General features: G+C 41.6%; 1 protein-coding gene across 1 annotated transcript in view; it reads left to right on the top strand.

The window, feature by feature from the left end:
- The window catches only part of igdcc3 (immunoglobulin superfamily, DCC subclass, member 3), a 63,905-nt gene extending 44,775 nt beyond the window's left edge, over positions 1 to 19,130 (top strand). The window contains exons 7-14 of the mRNA XM_085759238.1: positions 4,170 to 4,335; positions 13,462 to 13,709; positions 15,107 to 15,271; positions 16,017 to 16,205; positions 16,775 to 16,879; positions 17,103 to 17,238; positions 17,395 to 17,605; positions 18,460 to 19,130. Of these exons, the coding sequence (XP_085615364.1) occupies positions 4,170 to 4,335; positions 13,462 to 13,709; positions 15,107 to 15,271; positions 16,017 to 16,205; positions 16,775 to 16,879; positions 17,103 to 17,238; positions 17,395 to 17,605; positions 18,460 to 18,600 (1,361 nt within the window). The 3' untranslated portion in view covers positions 18,601 to 19,130. The remainder of the gene's footprint in view (positions 1 to 4,169; positions 4,336 to 13,461; positions 13,710 to 15,106; positions 15,272 to 16,016; positions 16,206 to 16,774; positions 16,880 to 17,102; positions 17,239 to 17,394; positions 17,606 to 18,459) is intronic.
- The last annotated feature ends 8,378 nt before the right edge of the window (positions 19,131 to 27,508 follow it).

Here is a 27,508-nt window from a genome sequence, read left to right on the forward strand (position 1 = left end):
ATTTTTAGAACGGTGGAGCAGAGCCACGAGCTGCTCAGAGCTACACTACGGATGCTCATGGGATTTCTTTGTTTCCCCCATCAAACTCATCAAATACACAATCCAACAACTCCAAAACGCTCTGGTGGACAAGTTGTGACCTGCAGATTCACCACGCTATGAGATAATAACACAACGCTACCAGACGAGTTGTTTTCGAGGTAAATGCAGAGACTGCTTGCCGAAAAACTGTCCCCGACGGGAACGCGCATCAGCGGTTTTGCATGAATTTACCTCTAAAACAACTCTGTCTTGTACCATTCTGTTATTATCTCATAGTGTGGTGAATGTGCAGGTCACAACTTGTCCACCAGAGCGTTTTGGAGTTGTTGGATTGTGTATTTGATGAGTTTGATGAGGGGAAACCAAGAAATCCCATTAGCCCCCGTAGTGTAGCATTCACAGAGAGGTTTCTTTACTTCAAGAAAGCCGACATGTTTGTAAACTTAGCAAAGTCTCGCGTGAGAGTCAAGTTGACGCGTCATTATATCTTTATCGTCCGAATAAACACCAGCCATATTACTCTTACTGCTACGAAAACGTTGTGTCTCTGAGTTGATAAAACAAAACGGGAGCTTCAGATTACATATCAACATCAACTTGACTCTTGCGTGACGTGAGACTAACAACCTAAAAAAACACCAGTGAATCTCTAATATACAGTGAAGAATATTTCGATAGGTTTGGTAAAAACAACAGGAAGTAAACACGCTAACGTGCGGTCCTTTTGTGTAAATGAAATGCATAGTTAATGGGCTGCAACATCCAGGCTGGTGTGGTCTCCTGTAGCTCAGGGAGATGGATGGTTCAGACCAGCAGGAGGATGATGTTGCCAGGTGTGCATGTGTGTGTGTGTGTGTGTGTGTGTGGCCGTGTGCATTAATTGTCACCAAGCTGGAAACATCCAGCATTTGCTTCATTCACATATTGATCAGATGGGACCACACTTTGCTTCAGCCCCATTGCAGTATCGATCCTGATCAATATTTCATTTTATCTGCCTGTCAACTCCGAGACAAGGCTCTACCCTGTAGCAGGAACAAAAGCCATGGATGTTAATTATGTGTCAATGTCGGTGTTTTGTTATTTTTTCTTTAATCGATCGGTGGAAACTAAAGGTGTACTGTTAATTTCCACAGGTTAGTTTTATTATCAGCAGAAAAAAGAGAAAAAGTTAATTTTACCTCTTGTCCTTGAAGCGCTGGTCTGTTAGTCTTGTGTAAATAAACCAGTCGACACCTCTGTGAATATGAGAGTGTGTGTCAATTGCTTTCAAGTCAGGAAAGTCAAGTGGACAGGAACTCTGAATGAAATCCAAATTATTGCCGACAAGAGCGCTTATGAATCCATCATGCGACACGCAAACACTCTCATGTTGTAAAATCAATTAGGTTCATCTCCCTCCTTTGGGGTAAAGACAAGAGAGACACGAGAAACAAAGAGCAGAGGAGGAGGAGTCAAAGAGTGTGAGGCGAACAGAAGGGTGAAAAAAAAACAAGAGTAAGATGGATGGATGGTGCTGATGATCTAACCCACACACCCTTACGGGTACAAATCAATACCTTCCAGAGCTCCCTGCGACCTTCACCTTTGAGACGACGCTCAAAGAACACGCTGGGAGAAAGAGGGAATAAAGCCGAGGAAGAGCGAGAGATAAATGAAAGGGGCCGTCACGAGCTGTCAGCAGCCTCCTTTCAGCTGCCTAAGGGTCCCACAGCTTCAGGATGGAAATGCTTACGTGGAGAAATGGTCAGACAAACAACATTTTGTCTTTTAGGAGGACAACAAAAGAGAAGAATAAGAAGAAAAGTCTAGACTGCGTAGTCAAATTTAGTATTCTTCTGAACCACAGAGCTGCAAAACTATTATTAATGACACGATCAGCAAGGACAATGACATTTATTTAGAGTCAGTCGCACAATGCAAAAATAAATGTAAATGCTCACTCATGCAAAGACGCAAGCGAGTCTATTAACTCCAATGGGAGAAGTGAACCAAAGTAAATTTTGGAGTCATTTTCCATAAGCCACATCTCAGTTTCAGTTTATCTGCAAGCAGTCTCTGCATTTGCCTCTAAAACAACTCTGTCTGGTAACGTTGTGTTATTATCTCATAGCGTGGTGAATGTGCAGGTCACAACTTGTCCACCAGAGCGTTTTGGAGTTGTTGGATTGTGTATTTGATGAGTCTGATGAGGGAAACCAAGAAATCCCATTAGCCTCCGTAGCGTAGCTCTGAGCAGCTGCGGCTCTGCCGTTCTAAAAACAGCTTGCACCGACGAATAAAGGTAACGAACCTACTGCTATGACTATAGGGATTATGACAATGGGCCAATTTGCCAAAATGCTGAACGATCCCTTTAAAATTACAAATAATTTTAATTACTGTATGTACTTTTCTATGAAAGTAACATTATGCAAAGAGTCAAAGCGAGTGAACTGACCAACACAAGATTTTTCGCCTCTGAGTTACGTCTGTGCGTAGTCAGATCCCCCCCTTTGTGTGTAACACAATACATAGACGTCTGTGACGTAACATCCAAACTTTCCCACATTGTTTTGATATTGTCAGTTCATTTTTAACGTTTCAAAATAGAATTTCTTTCTTCCCTCTTTGTTTTTTTCCCCCCGCTCTCCATTGTGTAAAAAAATGGGCCAGAAATTGTCTGCTTCATGTTTTTCTCCATGACAGGGAAGAAAGGAAATACTGAGACAGGGACTTGAGGCTCTTTTACACTGTGATGGAAGCTGACAGACCTGAGAGAAATAAATCTTCAGTTGTCAATCAAAAATAGTGGTGGTGGTGCTGCTGCTGTTGCTGCAACTCAATCAGAGTGTGACATGCATTGACGGATACTGGTCTGTCCAGCTAGCCTGAAGCTAATGCTAAAAACATGTTTACTTTAAACTCACTTTGCAGAATCGATTTTTGATCGACTACTTGTTGACCCTCATTTCCCTGCTCCACCACCACTGGCTTCAAAATCTCCCTCCATGTCCATGTGTTTTGGTTTTTATGTTCAAATTAATGACACATCTACTGTACATTACACAGGCAAGCGTCTGTTGTGATTTATTATATATAAATACATGATACATAAAAGCTTTCCATCTAGAGCCACGTTTACATGCATCTGTTGTTTTTTATTATACATAAAGACATGATACAAAGAAACTCTCAAGTTTTATTTTAGGCCTTAATGAACAAGAGTTGCTATTTATGAATGAATCACCACATTGCTGATTTTCTCCACTCAAGAGGATGATTGGATGTTGTTGTTGTTTTCTGACCAGCTTGTGTGGTAAAAGGTGTAATTTACCCGTTTGACTCCAGTTGCTCAGTCGCACCAGGTAATAATGAGTAAAAAATGAAACAGGACGGTACAGGCTCTGTGATGAGCTGCAGGTTTCAGCCTCCAGTGATGACTCTGAGATATTATAATTACCATAACAATTTTTTTTTTTTGAGTTAATATGTGCATAAATAATTCAGGTTATCAAATCACTGATAACTACGGGGACAATAATGAATGCAGAGGAGGAGATGATACAATACCTCTCAGCTCTGTCAGCTCAAATAAAAGCACCAACCCAGAAATCAAACTCCGGCGGATGTGACTGTAATTACACTGCAAGAACCAATGAATAAGTTATTACCACTAATTGACCACAGTTTCAAACCTGCACCACGGTGATGAGATGAGATATGATGAAGCTATGAACTGCATCACTTTATTATCATATAAATGTGTTGTTGTTGTTGTTTAGCAGGACTCACATTATCTACCACTCCTCTCTTACATTTCTTCTCTCTCTTGCTCCGAGAATCTGCATTAATCAGATGTCTCCTACAATACGACTAATTGACCCTGAATTATAGATTAACAACAGTGTTTATTTTGTATCTGTAAAATAAATAGCAGAATGACCTGGATACCCTATTGGCTCTCATATTTTTCCTCCCTCGATTGCTTTTTTCTTTCTATCTTTGATCAACGTCACTTTGTGGTTGTTTACTTTACTGTTTTGTGACTCTGCTGCTCATTTCTCTGCCACCGTCTTTTTGAATCGAGGGAACAAGGTCGTCTGACTCTTTTTCGTCTGTTTCCTTTCTTTCTTTCTTTCTTTTAGCTCCGGCAGAGTTTGTTCAACCTCCGCAGTCCGTCGCTCGCCCCTTTGGCACCACCGCCATGTTCACCTGCCAGGCGCAGGGCGAGCCCGAGCCTCAGCTCACCTGGCTGAAGAACGGACAGATCCTGGAGCCCGGGGGGCACGTCAAACTCAGGAACAACAACAGGTAACGAATAAAAACAACAACTGAAAATAAATAATACACGCAAAAGAGTCCACATAGTTTATTTATTTATTTATTTATTTGATTAGGACAATGCACATTAATCAACATATCAGTGAAAAGCATCAATATAAATATGCCGGAGTTAGCACAGTTGCTAAATTTCATCCGTTGTCCTAAGGCAGGTATCATAGAAAAAACATACAGACATTACACAATTAGATAAAACATGTAGAAATCTTACAAAATATTAAGTTAGTTAGTTAAAAGACCATACACAAAGTAGAAACGACAAAGTTGTTTTCAACCACTGTTTAAGGGTCTTTTTAAAGTGAAAGTGAGGAATATATAATATGGTCAAGTTTTTGTCAACACTGTCAGACATGTTGTGTTGTTTGGCAAAAAGAGAGATTTGCTTTTTCTCTCTGCTGAGCATCGTCTTGTATTTTTGAAGTTATTGAATCATCACTCATCCATAACATGTTGATAAAACAGCTTTTGGGGGGTTGCCAGGTTGTGGAACAGCCTCAGCTGTTGAAGAAATCCATCAGGTTGATCCTCTGATCAACTGTGAAAACCACAAAATAAGAGATTACCAACGTTTATTGCTGCTTAATTATCAAATAAACCCAAGCTCTTATTGTTATTATCTATAAAGCAAGTTTAATTATGAATGAAGTTGAATCTATTTAATAACACTGAAAACAACAACAGATTTCCTGCCATGTTAATGGTGATAGATGAACAACAGACTGTTGTGTGGTTGTTGCCTTGTGAACAAACTCCGATCAATTACTTTTTTTATTGCTTTGTAATTACTTTGGGATCTGGTGGAAACAAACCAGAATCAGTAAAATTATTCCTCTATTGCTTAAAAAAACAAGTTATATAAACAAGACACGATTGACACTGATGAATTGATGCACATAGATACTCATTCTGAAAGCATCAATATATAGATAATATTTACAGATTTTCAGTCACACACTCATGAACATAAACAACCCTCATCTGTCTCGTTCCCCTGGTGATGCAGATGTACACAGCTGCAGCTTTACCATCAGATACTGTGTAACTTAACCGTTATAATATGAGTGAAATTAACACAAATGTGCACTTTATAACTCACAATAAAAATTTTAAGATTTTACCATAAGACATAGTAACATTTAAAGCTCAATTTATGGATGTAATGTAACATTTAAGTGGCATATGTTATATAAACCATAAAAAAATAACCATAACCATAAACCAGACTTATCAGAAAGTGGTTTTATTATTGAATTTCCGTCTGGGTTATGCAGAACGTATCATAATTCACTCTGTCATTAACGCCACATTCGCCGTAGCGTCACGAGGTCTGAAACAGCTCGTCAGTATTAATCACTTCTTCTTCTTTGACCTGATCGTTGGCATCATCAAATGTTCAATTTTTTTTTTTTTTTCTGTGCGTTTTTCCATTCCTGCTCAAGCTGCAGCTGCTGAAAATTCATGCCTGTCAGTGCCAAGACATGAGCTTCAGCTTTATTTGTGCTTTTGTGTGTTCATGTGTGTATGTGTGTGAGCTGCATTTTGACTGAGCGCTGGATGCTTTCCCATGGCGGTCCCCAGGAATGTCACGAGGAGGAGGAGGAGGAGGAGGAGGAGGAGGAGAGAGACTGTATGGAATCAGCTCAGATAGTTTCAGCCTCAGCACCTCACACACATGTAAAGGCTGCATGTTGCTGGAGAGGTTCAGAGCTGTACAGTATGTGGCTCTGCAGAAACAGCTTTTCAGCAACACATCACATGTAAAAACCTGCTTCTGTTCTGACTTTACAACCTTTTTCTTATGTTTCTGACACGCGTTCATTGAAAAGGTGATGAATGGCTGTGTATAAAATCTCAACAATACTTCATTATGTCCAGAGTAATGACTAATATCACATCATGGTCAGGTCTTTTGTGCTCTGCTGCAGTTTCAATGCACGGCTTGTGGAGGATAAAATATAATATATATAGTTCAGCTTGTTGATTGTAAAACTCCCATTCTCTATTCATCCTGCAAATGTGTAATGTGAGTAATTTTTCTGTACACATGGAAACTTTTACGAGCTGACCCTGGCAGGCAACCATCTCTGCATGGTGTTACTATTCATAAAAGAGAAATATATGAAGTGAATATATTAAATATGCAGCCAAAAAAATCAATACTTGCACTCTTGTTGCAGTGAGTGAAGGGAGTAGACACCTCCATCGCTCACATGCACGGCTCCACTCCCACTTGCCACTACCAGTCTATATTAGACGGAGAGATGGAGCGAGGGACTAACAAAGGAGGAAAGAAGAGAGGGAGGAAACAAATGAGAGGGCAGACAGTGGGAAAGAAAAAGGAGAAAAATGGCAGGGTGGTCAAAAGAGAAATGATGAGTCGGCGGGAAGAAGGACTGAGGAGAGAGAGACAGAGAGAGAGAAGGAAAGAAAGATAGAGTGGGTAGTCAGGGCATCGCAGCGTTTCCACTTGCCACCATTAGTGTATGACCTGCTATAATATGGATCTCATGCATCACAAACCCCGCTCTGTGATTGGTTAAGGAGGCAGGCTTCAGCTTGAGATCTACCATTAGCTAATTAGCTCATAAACTCAGCTAGTTGACCAGGAAATGCAGTCAGCCATTTAGAGAGGGAACCAGCTCAATGTGCATCCTAAGAATCGCAGCCGCCGCCGCTGAGCCGTGCAGCAGCAGCAGCAGCAGCAGCAGCAGCAGCAGCAGCAGCAGCAGCCAGCGAGGAGATAAAAGACATTACAGTCTGATTCATTATCACAGTGTTTAGTGTAATATCACAGATTAGTGAATGTGAAGCAGTCGTATACGCTGTGTTAACTCTGTCTGCAGCACAATGTGGTTGTATGCAGTGTAAACAGTGCAAACAGCAACTATTTTGATCCAATATATGTTGAGTTTTCTATCATAAAACTGGCCATTAACTATCTCTGGACGAATCGTTTCTGCTCCTCTTGTTTTGTTTTTCTACTTCAGAAAAATGTGGACCTACCAAAGACCAGGTGTCCTGTGTAGAGAGTTATATAGTAAAAAAAAAAAGAGACTGAAATACAGTATATGACTGATATTCCCTTCAAAAGTTTTTGCTTCAACCTCTCTAACCAATCAGAGAAGGCTAAATTCAGCTCATGGCTGCTGTTCAGTATGTAAATGACTCGAGGGTTAGGAAAGCTCTCTGAATCATGTAATCCTGTATTCAGTGAGAAAAACATTAGTTTTGTTTTAGTAGGTGTTGCAGACAGAGGTAACAGTGAACACTTGTTTTTTCCAGATTCCTTCAATAAAATCTTTTCTTTACTCTGTTGATTTATTATTATGTTGACGCTTTTGTCCGACTGTCCGCTTCCTGCCTGCACAGAGGGGAAGCTGCAGATTGAGACAGAATACGGGCACTGTGATGAGATGGCAACAAGCTCTCCCACTGAGATGGAGCCAATTCATATATTATAGTAGTGCAATGCAATTTCATAGAAGAGCAAGTCAGAAAAGCACACAAAAACAATATACGTACATTATATATATTGTGTATAGAATAGAACAGAATACTTTATTGTCATTGCATGTGACCATACAACGAGATTCGTTTATTTCTCAAAGCACACAAGCACTAGCATTCACACATTATTAAAAAACAAAACAAAGAAACTGCTGATTATCTATCTATCTATCTATCTATCTATCTATCTATCTATCTATCTATCTATCTATCTATCTATAACACATGGATACCTAAGCCCAGCAGAGAGATTTTAATTGTGTGTGTTGTACGGTTATATTTGTGTTGTTTGTGTGAAATGCACACAGGCAGAGGTTTCCCCGCTCAGCCATCTCTCATGACGCTGACCTTCAAGAGCAAATCGGACAAGGGAAGGAAGGGGAATCGATTGTACATTTCATTCACACACACGCATGCACACACATTAATCAAAAAGCAAGTGAGCCCGTATGTGCACAAATAGCCCCGTGGTGCGCGCCATCATTCATTTTGTGCACACGCATAATCAAACATGAAAATCCACAAACGTGTTGCCCCCTTAACTCCACATCCACACACACACACACACACACACACACACACACACATGCGGGGAAGACAAAGCTGTATGAGATGCAGTGATGTCAGAGAGAGGAGCTGATTGGCTGCTTCTGTAAACACACACGCACACACACACACACTCTGCTGCTGGAGGGTGAAGCCGTGTGTTTGCTCTCTCTCTGTCACATCTCAACAGATCCTGATACACACACACACACACACACACACACACACACACACACATACACATACATCACTCACGTTGCAAGACTTATTGTTATCCCATTCATTACAGGAGCCTCTGCTGACCAGGCTCCTGTAAAAACATGCTATCGTGGCTATTTGAAGCCTCTGTGAGAGCCGCTCCTAATTATGTATAAGGACTCACTTCAGTCTTACGTCTCTAAAGCTGGGAGGTGTAATCATCCAAGACACACAAGCTGTGATCACACATCACACGGCGTAATCAGCACGAGGTTGAAAGTCGACCCCGCTTTGTTTCAGACGGTGTCGGCGATAATGTCAAAAATATAGTTTACTCTCCCTGATTAAAGAGGAACTAACCGTATGCAGGATTTTTCCTGTGGCTATGCTACAATTTTACCGTAATTAAAAAGCTTCGGAGTCGTTGTGATGGTTAAATACATGACTTGTGACTTGTTACTGGCGTCTCGTGGCTGAAAACCAACCTTGCAACATCGATGTTTCTGCAGCACCGCGACACAAACTCACTCTATAACCTGCAATCTTTTATTTATGACAGTTAAAACTACACAAATAAACACGTCGTAACATCGTATATATATTATATAAAAACGTTGTCCACAGCTCTGCCTCTGTTGATTGCTTTTTTCACCGGCTTCGTTAAAAACAAAATGCACATGGCCGGGAGGAGGGTTAGCAAAACAGCGCAAAAAACAGCAACCAGACTTGCATAGTTCCTCTTTAATTCGGAAAACTCAGTTTACATCCGTATGAAAAGAGTTCAGTTTACATAGTTAAGAAGACAAACATGTTTTCTGCGTGTCTGTGTGTTTCTCTGTGTGTGATAATTAATGGCCGACATCTGAGGGAACAGGCAACCACCACACAAACCTGGACATTTTGTAGCTGAATCCTTTCAAAGGCTCTTTTTTCCTTTCCTTTCCTTTCCTTTCCTTTCTTTTCTTTTCTTCTTTTTTTCTCTCCGCTGTCTTTCACCAGGACCTGCCTTTCTTGTTTGCGGCCCCTCTCTTGTGCCCCACATCCCCCTTTCCTGCCCCCACTACACAGAGCTGGGGCCTGGGCATTGGCCTTGAACTCTGACCCCGCCTGTAATCAGTCATATCCCTGGGCCCGTCCCTCCTCTCAGGCCACAGACAGCTCCTCGCTCCTCCCCCTCCTCCTCCTCTTTCTCCTCACCCCCTCCTTCCCCACCTCTTCCTCCTGTTCTCGCTTTTGTCCCCGTGTTTTTTTTTGTTTTTTTTCCCCCCTTTCTCCTCTTTTTTTTTTCCTGGATCCAGAATGAGCCGTGCTGGCTTTTGATGGGGGGGTGTGGGTGGCTGCCCAGAGACAACGGAGAGTAAACACAGCCTCAGCAGCTGAACAACAGACCCAAGGCCCCACTGTCAGCCACTCCCCTGGCCCACGGCCTTATCCATCAATCTGTGAAATGACCTTGAACTGATGAGTAAATGATGGTGTCAACCTGTCAGCGCAGGACAGCTCGGCTTTGGAGCTCGTGTTAGACAAGCAAACAGTCCAAAACTCAGCCCCCGTCTACCTCCCTGCAGAGACTTCCTCTCTCTTTCAGACTTGATACTGTTCTTGTTCCCTCACACGTTGCATGAATCTCTGCTCTCGTCTGCTGTTGCATATTAATGCACATCGATCTAGGCCGAGCTTTCTAATCGAAAAAAGTCTTTAAAAAAAGACTAAAAGGGAGGTTCCTCAGACAGCTTGTCATTTTGTAATCTTCCTGCCTGAGATTTTTGCTTATTCATCTTTGACCTGTATAGAAATAAGAAGGTTGTTATGATCGCACTTAAATTTTTTCATTGGATAAGAAAAACATTTCAGAGGATTTCCCTGTGCAAATTCAGCTTCAACTTGACTCGTCTCAACATCTCAGGTCTTTTCCTGAGAAATGTCCAGGTACAGGGAGGAATGTGGTTCGCATTTCCAGCTGCAGCAGTCGAGCACAGAGGAGTTAACGCCCACTTCAAACTCTTGACACTCTGCTCCTCTGTTTCCTAAACGACACGTATCATCGTGACAGACTGCGGCTTTAAATTTAGTCACTAAAAAGTTGTCTCAAAATCTTTGGCAAAATACAGCACATAAATACTTCACTAATTGATGAGAAGATACAAAAATACATTTGGCACATTAAGCACTTTCACTCTCTAAAAAGTGGAAGCCACTAATATGCTTTCATCATAAAGTTGGAGAGGAAGTTTTGACAGCAGGTGTGGAATTTCATAAGCTGCACGTCGGCAGCGCTGGTTCATGTGTATGCAGCTTGGTTTTATGTACTGTACATGTTGTGTGTGTGTGTGTGTGTGTGCTCATGCATGTGTATGTGTGTGAATGTGCCTACATGTGGTTGTTGGAAGCTGCTGTGCCTCCAGGAACAAGCAGCGTCTTGTGGAATTTCCCCCCAGCTCTCCCTGCAGGCCCGTCCAAGCCCGGAGTGGCATCATGCCCCCCCTAACCCCCCTCCCCTCCTCCTCCTCCCCTCGTGGCCCCCGGTGCTGCGTCTGGTCAGGCTGTCTGTCCGCAAACACCCCATCCATCGCCGATATGAAAGGCTGTCAGAAACTTGATGGTTGAGTAGCGAGCTGAGCGCTGGCGACTGCTGCCACCTCGGGGGTCAGAGGTGAGATTGACTCAGAGAGGGTGAAACACAGAGAGGGGCCTCTTTGACCTGATAATTATCCAGATTGAATCCACCTGGTCGCCGTGGACAGAATAATGACTCTTCCACCTCTCCGCCTCCTCTGACCCAGTTTTAGAGACATACAGTAATTGTATCCCAGCACATCAATTTTGAAAAGGAAATGAAATGATTTACTCCTCCACGGCGCCCGCTGACCCAGAAGAGCGCTCCCCCTGTCCTTACAAATCCGTCCTTACAAACCTCGCCCAGGCCGCTCCGAGGTCGGCCGCTCCGTCGTCAGCTGAAATGCCACTCTCCTCCTCATGTCCCATTTCACGGGTCCAGAAGGCGTCCAATGACAAACCGTATGCGCCGCACAAAAGGTTGACATGTTGTTCTTTCAATAAATTGCATGCTTTTCCTCACGGGACCGTCCTGGCATTTCTTAATAAATCCTGATTTAATACACTGCAGAACCGACCTGTCCATCAAAGACAGATGACAATCTGCTCAACAGGTTCATACAAACTGCAAATGACAGATTAGCGTGGTGCTGTGGGATATGTTGAACCCCTGTGGCATTCGCCCCTACTGTTTCAACGGCTTCTTTCCCTTTATGTGGGAAAAAGAAAAAACGCCTCTAATCTCTCAAAATGCCACGACCGAAGGCTGCGCCGCTTTTAAACGGAGAGAAAATGGACCAAAGTACAACTGAAGCTCTACTTTATTCCCGAAGGTGTTTGTTGTTTTGTGGGCTGTCAGTTTTCCTCAGCGCACATTACACCTTAAATACAGCAGAAATGGCCTTGGTATGAAAATGGCATGAAGAATTGTTTAGCGCCACAGGGCCTCATTTCCATAGTATGTTAAATGTTTTATTTTTCCTTTTTGCCGTAGGACAAACGCAGAACAGTGGATTATGTATTCTCATCTAATAACACCTACTCAACGTGCACACACACACACACGCGCGTGCACGCACCCTTATATTTCTTCTATAGCAGGAGACAGGCCAGGTGGGAGGGAAGACGAAGAAGCCGAGATAGAAAGGATGGGGACAAAGAGCAGAGTGGCGGAGGTACGATAGAGAGGAGCGATGATTGGAACAGAGAGAATATAGAGTGAAGGCACCGGGAAAAATGATTTACCATGTGTGGGAGGTTGTGTGTGTGTGTGCACATACAGGTATGTGGGTACGACACGTATATATGTGTGTGTGCATAGATGAAATGTTTTACTGATACAGGCAAATTACATTTTTGAAACACTGAAACAGATTTATCTCGTCCAACGGGAGTTCGAGTAGAAGATGAATCCGTTTTGAAAGTGTGTGCTTTGCATGAGTGAGGATCCTCCACACGATGCGACAGAGCTGCTGCTGCTGGAGGAGGAGGAGGAGGAGGAGGAGTTAGTGAGATAGGAGTGAGTGAGGAGTTCGTTCGTGTGCCTTTGTCACACACACAGTTGAACTCAGTGCCCTGTGATGCCGACATATTGTCACTTGAAGTAGCTACTGGTTCATTTATTCAAGGGCAGATCTGTTATATCTGGGTTTCATAATAGTTATTGTACAAAAACACAGTTTGTTTGTTTTGTTTTGCTTCACTGTATCTGAAGGTTTCACACATAAAGTCAGTATGGAAATGAGAGGGGAAAAAAAGATGTTGATGCTTTTAGAGCGTCAATTAAACCTGATGCTCCATCAGCGGAGACTCGTGACTCCTGCAACAAGAAGCACAATGTTGTTTTTTCCTGATTTTAACAAAACTCCATCATCAGAATAAACTAATCCTGCACTTTGCACATTTTGTTTTCTCAACAGTCCACTTTTAATATTTCAACTAATCTCCAGTCACATTTCTGGAGGAGTCTGATAAGAGTTGATTTTTTTGTTTGTTTGTCCTTTCATTTGTTGCCAAATTCTCATGAGTCTGGAGACTATTTGATATAAACTGCAGCAGCGACTCTTTAACACTCATACTAAAGAAAGATCAAACAGGTTTAGACGGCAGCAGAGAGAATTTAAATATTCCTGCTCCATATTTAATATTCTCCAATGTGTTTGTCTTCTGTGATTTAGATCCAAGTGTAGATTGAAAACTTCTTTGTTTTTAAAGTTTCTCACACTCAATCAAATCTAAACTTTTGCATTTCTTGTTCTTTTTCTCTCCTTCCTGTTCCCTCTCTCACAGCACATTGACCATCTACGACATCAGCCAGGACGACGAGGCCATCTACCAGTGCATTGCGGAGAACAGCGCCGGCTCCACGCAGGCCAGTGCTCGCCTCACGGTGCTCCAGGCCGACGGGCTGCCCGGCGTGCCCACCCACCTGCAGGCCGAGGCGCTGTCCCCCTCCACCATCCAGGTGTCCTGGACCGAGCCCGAGCTCAACACCGAGGACATCATCAGCTACGTGCTGCACATCCGCAAGACCTCAGGTGAGGCTGCACTGACCATCCAGACAAAAACACATGATAATAAAGATGACATGAAAGTAAATCGCAATAACACCAGGTTTGGGAATAAATAGTAATAATAAAAAAGCTTTGTCACATTAGATTAAAGTCAAACTCAGCTTGGTGAGACTGGATCCGTCTGTTCCTCCCTTTATTTATTTATTTTTAGGTTAATCACCGTTGTAATCTAATTTTACTCTGTAATCTGGGACCTTGTGACGCCGACATGTTCGCACTTTCATCTTGACACATGAAGGAGCTGCAGCTGGTTCATTAATCCAAGTGCAGGTCTGTTATATCTAGGACTCGTTGCCCTGGTTTTAGTACAACAACATTGCATTTTTTTGCTTTAGGTTTCATAAAAAGACAGATAAACCCCTCCTTTTTTAAAGTTAATCACCGTTGTAATCTCATTAATTAGTCAAACTTCACGTTGGGTGAAATGAGGAAAGCTAAAGAGAAGCTTCTACAGAGAGTAGTAGAAGTAGTTATACAGTAGCTGCAGATAAATGTTTAAATCCTGTGTTTTTAAAGTGTGAATAAGCCGTGATACTGAGGTGATGAGGGTGGACGACACTGAAATGTGTCAGCGAGGGGCCCGTTTGACAAAAAGAGCTGAGCGGGGGGGATTCATACATGCAGATGACAAGTGGCGTCAGCATCACGTTTCCTGACGACTGTCACTGCCAAACTGCAGATATACATGTGTGAGTCCTGCTTCACTCTCATGTGTGTGTGTGTGTATGTGTGTGTGTGTGTGTGTTCTTTTACACTTTGGGTAAGTGTACGGGTGTGAACGTGTGAGTCCATGTGTGGTGAGAGTCTCATAACGACAGCTGCTGTTCTCCACACTGGTTCCATCGGACGGATAATTAAGGGCCCCGGGGGCCAACCAATAGGATCTGCTGTAATTACCCATCCAAGATTGCATGGCCCAGTTGATGAAGGGCTGAAGGTAGAAAGTGGTTATGGCTGAATGTCTCTGGATTTAGAGCAATAAAATGCTTTAACATCCTCTGGAAGTCCCTCTTTTACCCCGGCTGTCCTCACTCCACCCCTGCAATTCAGCCAACCGTCATCATTCAGGCTCCCAGGGCCAAACTGGATTAGCTATTACCTAACAGAGCTGCTCCGATAACACCACTCAAATGGGCAATAACCATAAAAGGATGACACAAACAGATTGTATCTATTGTTTCCTCTCTTGATCTTATTTGCCGTCACTTTAATGCCCGCGCCTCCCCCATCCCTGTTTTCTTTTCCTGTTTTTCTGCCGTTCGTTTTTTTTTTTCCATTTCTGTCTCTGTTCAACCCTGACCTCCTCTTTCTCTTTCTCCTCCTCCTCCTCCTCTTCTTCCTCCTCCGTCCTCCTGCTCCAGACCCGGTGGAGATGGAGTACGAGGAGGCCGTCAGTAAGGTGACGCTGCAGCAGATCATCAGGGACCTGGAGCCCTCCACCAGTTACACCTTCTACGTGAAGGCCTACACCTCCCACGGGGCCAGCAAACCATCGCAGAATGTCACAGAGAGCACCCACGGGGAGGGTGAGCACTCACTCACTCACTCACTCACTCACAAACCACATCCCTGACCAACACAAACACAATTACATTACAATATCATGTAAAAGTCCATTTCCAGTAGTTCAAGTAAACAAACCCCAACCAAGTATTGAGTGCATATAGATGGACCAAGATGGCCAATATTTCCATATTTGTTTTTTAATTTGTCTTTTGTAATATATACTATACCAATATAGAACTTATCTGACTATACTAATCATTGGCCTGACGAAGAGCCAGTCGCTCGAAACATTGTCTCTTTTAATATGTAGCCCTTGAATACATATATTTTCTATTTCGGGAGAAGACAGTGTTGCGAGTTATCTTTTTTGCCTTCTTTTGTAACATTCAAACAGTTTGAGATACTGAATTTTAGGTCTTCATTAAATGTCAGCCATAATCATTGCAATTAAAAGAAATTAAATGAATAAAGACATGACATGTTTCATTCTGTTTGTAGTGGATTTATATCATCTTTTTGAATTGACTTAATGACATGAATAAACTTTCCTATGATATTCTAATTTATTGAGATGCACCTGATAGAAGATATCAGTAGTATTTTATTTTGAAATCATGCACATTTACCGGTGGGGCTCCTTTATATCAGGCGTTATGGTTGTGAAACATCGTAGGCTGTTTAAAAAAAAAGCTGTTAAGTGCCACTGCTGTCATGTTGTTGTGCCACTTTGATTGACAGCCTGTGTTGTGTTGTGTTGTGTTGCAGTGCCTGCGCCTCCCTCCCTCTACACCAAGGTGGTGAACAGCAGCGTTGTGCAGGCGACGTGGGAGCCGTCCTCTAAGCTGGGCCAGCATCAGGGCTTCAGGCTGTTTTACAGACGAGCCCACACGCCGCTCTTCACGGGTCCCATCACCTTCCCTCGCAACGTCACCCAGTACAACATCGCTCAGCTGGGTGAGAATGAAACCGTCTTTTACCTCCCTCTCACCGCTGTAATCTAATTTTATACTCTGTAATCTGGGACCTTGTGACGCCGACATATTGTCACTTTCATCTTGACGCATGACGTAGCTGCAGCTGGTTCGTATATTCAAGTGCAGGTCTGTTATATCTGGGGCTCGTTGCCCTAGTTTCAGTACAACAACATTGTGTTTTTCGCTTCACGGTTTCAGAAAAAAACAGATAAAACCTCCTTTTTTTTTTACGTTAATCACCGTTGCAATCTCATTAAAGGAACCATGTTTTATACTGTAATCTGGGCTCATGTACAAGCATTTCACAATCCCTCCTTAGACGTGAGCTGAATATTAATAAACGATTAAAAAAACTCCTACATCAGGAAACCAGCGGCTTCTGACACTTAATTTCAATAAGGAAAATAATTTCCCTCCCGGAGTTAATATCTCATCTCCCACAGTGCATAATAATTTTTTTTTTACTATCTTCTATTTTTTTCTTTTGAACATCTGTGCTTTGTTCATTATCTAAAAAATCTCTGTCTGTATTTTTTTTTCCCTCCACAGATCCTGCACTGGTTTATGAAATAAAGCTTCTTGCGTACAACAAACACGGAGACGGCAACGCCACCGTGCGATTCGTTTCACTTCGAGAGGCCGTGGCGAAGTCTGGTAATTCTTACACGCCATCACATCAGTCCAGTCAGTGCATCAAAGTTGAACGTGTGTCTCTCTCTGAGTCATAAGTGTCATCTTATATTTATAGCTGAGTGGTCACGCCTCACACTTACAGCCCACTTCACCATCCACCATCCAACCACTCAGGTTTATTCAAACTCTGCAAACGCAGCTTTTGACCCTGATCTGTTTCTGCTGCTGCTGTGTCTTCTCTTAGTACTCGACACCCCGTGTGACTGTGTCAAAGACGAGCAGAGCAAAACATCCACCACGGGCATCATCATCGGCATTCACATCGGAGTCACCTGCATCATCTTCTGCGTGCTCTTCCTCGTCTTCAGCTACCGCGGCAGGTCAGTGCAAACACAACGCACTTATCGCTTTTCAGCAACAAGTGGAACCGATGGAAACAACTTAACAATAACAGTTCAGTGTCGCTCCATAAAGTGTGCAGGCAGCTGACAGTGTGTGTGTGTGTGTGTGTGTGTGTGTTCTGGTGTAATCCCCAGGTTAATGATCTGTAAGACGGTTCAGGCCACCCCCCAGGCAGGGCACAGTGCAGTGCTCGAATCCTCATCTTCTTCGCAGGGGGCCGCGGGGCTGAACGGGGCCGCCAGGAGAGAGATGGAGGTCAATGGCAGCGCAGCGGGGAATAAAATGGTCGACAGCAACGAGCTCGAGAGACTTTTCACTCAGCCCAAAACACAGGATACGTGCATGGTGAGTCCTGGTGGTTAAAGGAGAGGAGATGAGACGAGAGGACCGGGGTCAAGACAGAAGGGGAAATCCATTTTAATCCAGACACTGTTGAAAATGTGATGAATACAGAAGAACTTGCCCTGAAGCTCAATATTAAAGAGGAATTATGCAGGATTTTTACCTTAACTATGCTACATTTTTACCTTAATTAAGCAGCTTTGGAGTAATTGTGATGGTTAAATAGCTGATTTGTAACTTGTTACAGGGAGAATGGAGGCTCTCTGCCTTCTACCTAGTGTCTCTTGGCTGAAAAACAACCTTGTAAGATCAGAGCCTCCGACCCGGTGTCCCAGCTCTCGTCCCTGCAGCACCGCTACACAAACCCGTAATCTCTTGTTTATGACAGATAAGACTACACAAATATACAGTACGTTGTAACATAGTTTATGATAAATAACGTCATCCACCGCTCCATGGATTGATTTCTCGTCGGCTTCATTGAAAACAAATGCACATGGCCGAGAGGAGGGTTAGCAAAACAGCAGGAAAGCGACTGGACTTGCATAGTTCCTCTTTAATTTAGTTTATCAACTGTTATTCAAATGAGTAGGCAAAACAGTAGAAAGGAAATTAAAGCAATATAAGAAAATAAACAGAGAGAAAGACATTTACAGACAGTAAAGTGGTCATCTCAGCTACAGTGTTGCTTTAAAAATACACAAGGAAACATAAACAAAGCATTAAAATACATTGAACTCTTTCTTTGCCTGAGGAAAGAAGTGAAGGATCCTGGTGGCCTGATGTGAGGATGAGGCTACAGTTCATTAAAGTCACTCTCTGTTTCATTGCCGTTGTTTGTTTTTGTCTGTTTCCAGTCCGACTCCTTCGCGCTGAACGACACCCAGCTGTCGACGATACCGCTGGACGAGTTTGCGGTGGAGCGGGAATCAGAGACTCGGTTCCAGCAGCCTCCTGCAGCAGCAGCAGCAGCAGCAGGTCACCACGACCAAGGCTAATCATGTATGAAGGCTTATCACACGGCGCTGTCCACACAGCGTCCACTTAGACTCTTCTCTCACTCAGGTTGACAAGTGTTTCCTTTCAAAGTAGTTTTTTTTTTTTTTTCCTTTTTGTGCAAAGATGATTTCTTTTATCGGTAAGTTAAGAGGTTCTGGAGGATCAGGACTGTGCTCTTGGCCTGGGGTCTGGAGAGCTCTCTGCTGATGGATGGCTGTATTTCTAGCCAGGCCAGTTAAACGTTCTTTATTTTACAGTTTTGTCGTTTAGAGGGCTGTCACTTTAAAATATATATATATATAAATAAATAAATAAATAAAACATAAAACCTTTTCCTTCACAGTAATGTGAACATAAATTGGCCTTTTTTACAAGCCCCTAGTGAGGATCCTGAAATATCGATCGATGTCCTCCACGTTTACTAAAGGGCAGCAGTTTGTTCTGCTGCTGATACTGTAACATTCAAACTGACTAAAACTTTAATTAATTTGGATATTTAATTATTTCTCATCTCAAATCTGTAAATTTCAAACAAACAAAGCTGACAGCCCTCGTCATTTATTATTTTTCTGGTGTTGGGCAGCACAGCACAGAGGCCCCAGAATGTCCTCGCTATACAACGATGACTTTATTTTTAAGTTTATATATTCTATATATATATAAATGCATATATCTTTTATCATCTATATGTCAAAGTGGTTATAAGTTATTGGTCTTATCTCTACTTTTCTGTGGATGTCAAAGACTTCTGCTGCCTGCTCTCAACCCACCAATGATCCCAACACCTCCTCTTTGCTCAACAGAAGACCTCGGCCTTCTTCCAGGGATGATTCGATATAAATTCTGTCTCAGGACTTTGTTTCAGTGATATCAACTTTTTTTTTTTTTTTTTTTTAAATCTTTTTTTATTTTTGGTGTGAGTTCTCAGCCTTCATACAGGCACTAGACTTGGCTGTGTGAACCTTACGATTCAACAAAAACCTACCTCAGCCGGAATGAATGTGTTGCGGGGAAGCTTTTTAGGGACTTTAACCTTCCCCCCCAACCCAACCCAACCCCCAACCCCAAGCCCCCCTCCCGACCCGACCCGACCCGACCGCCCCTGTGCTCACAATTACTTTACACGCGGAGGAACTGATTGGTTTTAAAGTTACAAGATCAGGTGCCGCACTACCTCAGATGTCAAGAATCTTCTCTCGTCTCCTGCTCGTCGAAGCGAAAGGAAAAAAACAAAACAAAACGGAAAAAAATACAAAAAAAAAACACACGTAAAAAAAATTTAAAAACGGAGTATCCAACATGAAGCACTTCCAAATGCTGAAGTTAATGTTCTACCTCAAGATAACAATGTTGATGTTGTCGCTGTTATTGTTGTTGTTGTTTGTCTGTTTATTGCATAATGAAAATCCCCCCCACCCCCCCTCCCTCCCTGTGAAACCCCTCACCTCCTTCTGTTGATGGACGTGGTGTCTGTAGATTCAATGTCAGTACCTCATGCAAGTTGACAGACTGATAACACTGTTGTATGAACTACAGTATTTTAGTATTTTTAATATGTATGAATTATGTTGTTCCATATTTTTTTAAAAGATCATAATATCTTTTTTTTTTCCCTTTTTTTTTACGTAGTTCCTTCAGTTGAATGAAAAGACCGTTCGTTAGAGATACACTGCGCTGTTAAAGATCTTTACTGACTGAGATGTGACACGTAAAAAAAATGTTCAATTGGACGTAATTAATATAATACAGAGACACTGTATGTGTTTGAAATTAGCTGAGTGTGTGTGTGTGAGCGCGTGTGCAGATATTTTATTGACTGAATGAATGTTTTCATACATATTATCATGTATGTTAAAAAAAAAGAAGAAAAAAGACGAGCACAAGTTCCAAAATATCCCAAAATATTATTCCACTGTTGTTTCTGTGATGAGTTCAAGGAACAGTTTGACATTTTTCATGTAGGCGGTTAGCTGACACCGCTCTAATGTCTCTTTGTTAATTATGAACCTTAATGCCCCCTTAGTTTTACCTACAGCTGAGCGTGTACGAGGTGTAGCCTGTTAATTACAAAGCTTCAAATGTGCTCAGAGACACAGGCAGCGTGTCTTCATGCTAAGCTACGCTAATTGGCTCTCGGCTGCAGCTTCGTAGTTCAAGGAGCAGTTTGACATTTTGAGGAATAATTTCTTTAATTCTCTTTCCCACGGTGAACTCGAAGCTGCAGCCGTTAGTTAGTTAGTTAGTTTGTTAGTTAAAGCTTAGATTAGTGTAAAGTGTTAAAAACAGGAGAAGCTAACAAATCCAGCTGCTGGCACCTCTGGAGTTCACTTATTATTAACACGTTATATTGTGTTTATTGTGTCCAAACAAAAAACTGAAGTATAAAAGCAGCACTGAGCTTTTTTTTTTCTTACAGAGGTTTGTCACTGACTATTTCCTGGAGCAGTGACTTACCAACAGACACTCACAGATATTAAACCAGTGGTTCCCAACCTTTTTTGGCTCGTGACTCCATTTTGACATCACAAATTTCTGGCAAACCCGCGATGAAGTGCAGTCACGTGATCGTGGCTGTCTATCAAGATGCGCCAGCTCAGATATTTGTATATGCTGCATTTAATTTGAACTCTTTATATTCAAGAAAGTGAAAGTATTGATGCAGTTGTTTAAGATTGTGTGTGGTGTTTTTAATAATAATTTTAAAAAGAATAATTAGTTAAAAAAATATTTTCATCAACCCTACCTAACCCTTTTATCAATTACTAAACATTTCAGGCGACCCCATTTGAACACTGTATTAAACAAACAGAGATGTGAGTGGTATGTGAGCAGAACTGTGTGTTTTACCCCCCAAAAAATGTTCAACTGTTCTTTCAATAATGACAGAAGTGACAGTGGTGGCTATTGATCCTATAGGAAACAAACACAAATGAGCTTATTCCCAAAATATTGACCCTCCTTTCCTTCTTTAATCTGGATTGACAGCAGTGTATCTCTAAGCCTTTTTGTCTGAGTATTTGTTGCTGCGGTGCTCTTAGTGATTTTCTGTTTTCATGTCACATTATCTGCCTTCTTTCTTAAAAAAAAAACAAACAAAACAAAAGTCAGTAGCCTTTTCACACGTCTGGTGCCCAGGAGACATGACAGTTGCTGATCAAGCTTGTTGATCGTTTTCTCTCTCTCTATCTCTCTCTGTTTTCCAAAACCACAATTGCTGCTCAGCTCTCTCCCTCCTGTCAACACTGACTATATAAGTTCAAGCACTTCAGGAACAACAACATGTTTGTAATAGCTCTGGATGACGATGAAGACGGCCGCCGGCAGAGAGCTGCATGGCCGGGGGAGATTAGAGGGTCGTTTGCGTTTGTCTAAAACGACGGCATGCAGGGCTTCCTCTCTGCAGCTCTCTGCTCGGCGCCGTCACACACACTGCCTGATGGCATTGTGATATATTTACCCTACCTCAACCCAGTTCTTGGCCTTTCTCTCAGGTCTTAATGGAGAAAACACACAGAGTACGAACAATGACGTAGAGGCACACACATGTACACAAACACACACACACATATAGGTACAAATGGAGGGAGAAGATTTTAGGACCTTTATCTTGTGCACTAACTATTAAAATGGTTCATTTTTCATGCTTAGCTTCTAGTGGGTGTGAATGGTTATCATCAGATTTGTTTTATGGTTTTATTTTGTTTTTGTTTTTTTCATATCAGAAGCCTTTAAATTTATTTTTTCTCACTGGTGTTTGACTTTATAATTACTGTATCTTCTGTGGAAAGTTTGTCTGTGAATAATATGAACTTAGTAAAGTGGGCGGCACTTACAACAACTGCAACAACTCCCAACACAAAAACAAAAACAGTCCCACATGATTTGTTGTATTGATTTTGTCCCCCTGGCTCTTATAAACTCATTATCTTAATTAAGCTGCATTCATGAGCAGCAGCTGAATGGGAAACACCAGTGACGGCAGCAGCAGCTTAGTTGTAATTAATTGTGCGGATGAGATTTCTCACACAGTCATGATATCGTCCATTTTCGGCTAAAAGACAAACAAAAATGTCCTAAATTTTAAAAAGAAATCAAGATTAAATAAGATTTACATAGTAATTTGTCTCTGGGAGGTGGAGGTGATTTAGATTTTTCCCATTCTGCAGCTATTGCTTGAATGCAGCACGACTTCAGTTGGACAAAGGTTTTCTAAAATGTGCATTTCAATAATATTCGGTATCACGCCATCTTCTGATCATTCCTTCTGAGAGTTGTTCGTGCCCCCACTGCAGAGAAACACCTGCCATTTTAATGTGTTATGCAAACCACACAGTTTCCATGTTAGTCATCATCTTACTGTAATTTTATGCCTTTGAAAGTTTTTTGCTGTTGTTGTTTTGTTTTGTTTTGTTTTCTGAATTGTCTGCAGTTTTTTTTTTTTTTTTTTCCTCCTTGAGCCCATTTCTTGTGTTTAATTGTACACTTTGGTGTTAATACCACGATGTTACAAGTGTTGGGAAAACAATAATGGTACTTATCAAAATAGCAGAACAAATGCCCGACCTAAATGTCTCCTGCTTGTATATTTATTAATTACCAGTATGATTTGTTCTCTCTCTCTCTCTCTTTCCGGGGCTGCTGCAGCCTTAATCAGTGTTTTTTACTTCTGTGGTGAGAGTAACTCCCCTGGGGAAACAAGTGGTGTGCTTTTATTCTTCTTTACTTCCTTCCTTCCTTCCTCCCTCCCTCTGTCCCTCGGTGTAATTTAGGGTTAATCTCCTGCAGGAAAATAGTCCACATCTCACCCACCTGTGGATGTGACAACAGGTTTTTTTAGTGCCATGCTGCTGAACCTGAGTCACTTGGAGTGTGTGATGCAGTGGCGATCATGTTTACGTGGTTAGACGTTTCATATAGGTCAGGTTGTCGTATTTTGCTGTTTGATATTAGAAGAACTTGTGTTATTTTACCCTAAAAAACCCTGAAAGCTGTTCTCACTGACGATGAGATGACTCCTTCGCCGATACACAGTGAATAATAATAATAATTAAAAAGAAAAAAAAAGAAAAAAGGCTGCTCCGTCAAATGTATTGCAGCCTTGGGAAGTGCTATGTCACCAAACTCTCAGTTTTTTTTTTCGCTCCCTCTTTAAAACACTGACCTTCGGACAGGGAGAGTGTGTGTGCTCAGGGACTCTCTGATCCTCGTCTTTTATGTGTATCAACAGGGACTGCACATGATTTTCATCCTTAAAAACCCACTTTTTTTTCCGCCCCGTTCAGACAGATTTGCCGTGAGTGCCGGCAGGATAATGAGTATTTAACAACGTCGCTCGTCGCTCGTCTCCTGGAAACAGGAGGATTTCTCAGAATAATGTGAGGCCTCAGTGGATTACAACAGAAGTGATCAACCTAGCTTCTCATTATCACACTTTGGGTACTGGATTATTACTGTTTGCAGTGTGAATTACTACAGTTCAGTAAAATCTGAAACTATTTATAGACAGAAACTTAATCAGAACACTATATTATGTCATCTCTCAGGTAAAAAATGTCATTTTCTGCTTGAGATGTTACATAAATGATGATAATTGTGAGATTTGTTCCAATTTTCATTTCACTCAGACCTATTCCAGTTCAACGCTACTGTAGGGATGTGCCAGTGTCTAAACTTTAAAACTGCACATCTGTCCGTGCAGTTTTAGCTATCTTAGTAACTCAGTATGCATTAACACACTGTACGATGTCTGTCCTGGACAAAAAAAAAGTACGATGCTGTAACAACGGAGGATGTTTAGGAAACCTGAGACGTTCAGGACTCTGGTTTCCTTAAAAGTCCAAAGACTGATGACACTGGCCTCCTCTTGAAATATCCTTTAACATTATGTGGTATTGATCATTGTGGCACCAAATGACCATCCGATATGATTGTGAATTGATCAAATTTCCGATGCATTTATCTCCATTGTGGTTCTGCTCTGAGACCCTGATGACTGTACATGTCAAATAATGCTGAGTTTAAAGATTTTCTAAGTAATTTATACTCTTGTCAAATGGTGATTTAATGTAATTGTACTTTAATGTTTGAGATCAGTATTATATTTTATATACCTCTGTCAAGGACGCAGATTGAATCCAATGTATTTAAAGGTAGTGGGCAGAGAAAACCCTACGATAGATCTGCATGAGAAACGAAAAGCTAACGTGTTATTTTAGCTGAAATGAAAAGTGTTAGTTGATCATTATTGGACTTGTGATGGTAACACTGTGATATTTAGCCGAATAATGGCAGAATAATGTTGTGATCTCGATATGATGGTGCTATTGATGGTCCGTTTCTCACATTGTCGGTCAATCTGTTTTGATGGTGTGTTATTGATGAAAATAGGTTGAGTGACCTTTTCCGTTGACAAATCTTAAAAAATCTGTCTTGCCCCTCGTTGATGCCTGACGATCGCCTCATCCTCATCCTGTTGCCACCAGTCATGTCCACGTGAGTGACTCGAGGTGAGGTCCCTGTCAGCCCTCCGTTACCTTTAAAGTGACAAGTCGTCTTCATCTTTTACCCCCCCGCCCCCCCTCACGAAACCCATCTTTGCTTGAGGAGAATGTCTGTTCTGTATTGATGTTGTCAACACGATCGCAAGTCGTTCAGTCATCTTTTATTTGGCCGCTGAAATAGAGGAAAGAGCTTCTTCTCCTCTTCCTCCACAGCCGTCCCCTGAAATAAGCATCAAAACATGAAAGTCAGGTCGAGCCTCTCGGTGAAAACATGGCTGCGTTGCCAAAAAGAAATCTTCCATCAAGACACAAAAGTACGGAAGCGTATTGCATTCACTTGAATAAAAAAAAAAAATCCGGTTTTTCTGAGTAATTTATTTTTTGGTCTGTTTTTCGAGGTAATCTTTTTCCTGTTTTTTTTTGCGTAATTTTTTCTGGTTTTCGTGCTAATTTTTTTCTGTGAGATACTTCGAAATCTCGCGAGAACATCCAACCTGCAAGACTCCCATCTATGGTGACTCTTGCTCCGCACATTATGCCCCGTCTTCAACTTTCTATACCGTACCGGGTCGAATAAGGCATGTGATTAGTTACACACAGGGTATGATACTCTTATGTTTTAGACTTTATTCTTCTATTGTAAGCCTGTTGCTCAATGTAGCAGGGAAGGAGTAGACCATAAAATGAGGAATAGATGAAAAACAGAAAAAATTACTCAAAAAACAGACCAAAAAATTAATTACTCAGAAAAACCTGATTTTTTTTTTTATTCAAGTGAATGCAATACGCTTCTGTACAAAAGCTTAATATTTATCTGAAATATAAAGTATATTATTGACACATTAGATAAATGGGTGTGAGAATAATTGACCGGCTGCTCTCACCCAGTTTTATTGGCTGTCGACCATCTCCAGTGATGAAAGCTGACTGGAAACTCATCAGGACAAGTTACCAAACAAGACGGATGATGTCATCCTTTTCCCCCATCTGAGCCACAGCATCGTTAAAGAGATGAAAGAAACCTCTATCCTTGGTTTTATGTTCATGTGAGACTCGTGTCGCTTATGGCCGAGACATTGAAATACAAACAAACAAAGGCATTGAAGTCAGAAGTCAGTCACCGTCACTCCTCTGTTCCCCCTCCTGCAGATTGATGCTGCAAATCCATTTTAAGATCATATAATATTGGAAGAATAGCGTGTCCTTTTATCCACACAGGGCATAACCTCAAGCACAAATTGAATGAATCTGTAGAAGAAGAAAAAACTGTATGCAAAACCTTCTCCCTAAGTGATTTTCACCTTCTCTCTCTTTTGTTTCTAAGTGAAACGTCGTCTTAAAGCTCAGCAGAGAAAACGCCACCAGACTCTTAACAAAGGGAATATTCATTCATCTGCTTCATTTCCACCACATTGTCAGTGGAATTGCTTCTCCTACTACGACTACGGTTTATTAAAACATGTGAGAAAAAAAAAGAAAAGGAAAAAAAAAAACTATTCTATTTAATCTATGCAGTTTTATTTTTATTTTATTTTTCAAAAACCACTGCAGGGTTTTCAAAACGTGCTGTTGTCAACTTGAAACCAAAAACCATATGCATTGTCCAGGTAACGAAGCCTCATTTGTAGCGTTACCTGCGTCAGATCGTTTCATTTATAGAAGGAGTGAAGGGAGCACAAGTCTGTGAAGTCAGTCCATGATCACACATCTGTCCATCTGTGTGTGTGTGTGCGTGTGTGTGTGTTGAATATGTGCGTGTGTGTGCGTCTCGTTATGGGTCTGTCAGCTGAGGTCACTGCCTCTCTCTGTTTCTCCCACAGTTAAATTCAGGTCGATATGAGATGATTTAAATCCTATAAGCGTTGTCAGGGATCACTGCTGTATGTTTCCACAAGGTTATTATGTTTCTACGCTCTCTCAAGAAGACCAAGGTGTTGCAATTATATAAAAAAAAAATCTGTATACATATCCACATATACTGTATATGTACTGTATGTGTGTATGTATATGTGTAAAAAAAAAAAAAAAAGGCAAAATAGACCATTTTTAGTGGTTTGTATTGTTTTAGGGTTCATTGTGCAACATTGAAGAAAAAAAAACAATAACAGTGATAATAAACTAGCTCTAGTAATAATGAACTGAGACACTGTCTTTATTTCTGTGTGTGTGTGTGTGCGTGTGTGTGTGTGTGTGTACCTCTTGGGATCTCACAAACACCGACCCTTTGTCAGATCCTAATGAGGCAAAATGTCATTTCTGATGTCCTGGTTAAGGATTTGGGTTAGACCGTCCACATGGACTGGAAGTCAATGCAACGTCCTAACAAGGGTGGGATGCACAAAGGTGTGTGTACGTGTGCGTGTGTGTGTGTGTGTGTGTGTGACTGGCTTGATAAAGAAGCACAGAG

Source organism: Trachurus japonicus, chromosome 3 (assembly GCF_045865225.1).
Source record: "Trachurus japonicus isolate A0001 chromosome 3, Traja_1.0".
Taxonomy (NCBI): Eukaryota; Metazoa; Chordata; class Actinopteri; order Carangiformes; family Carangidae; genus Trachurus; species Trachurus japonicus.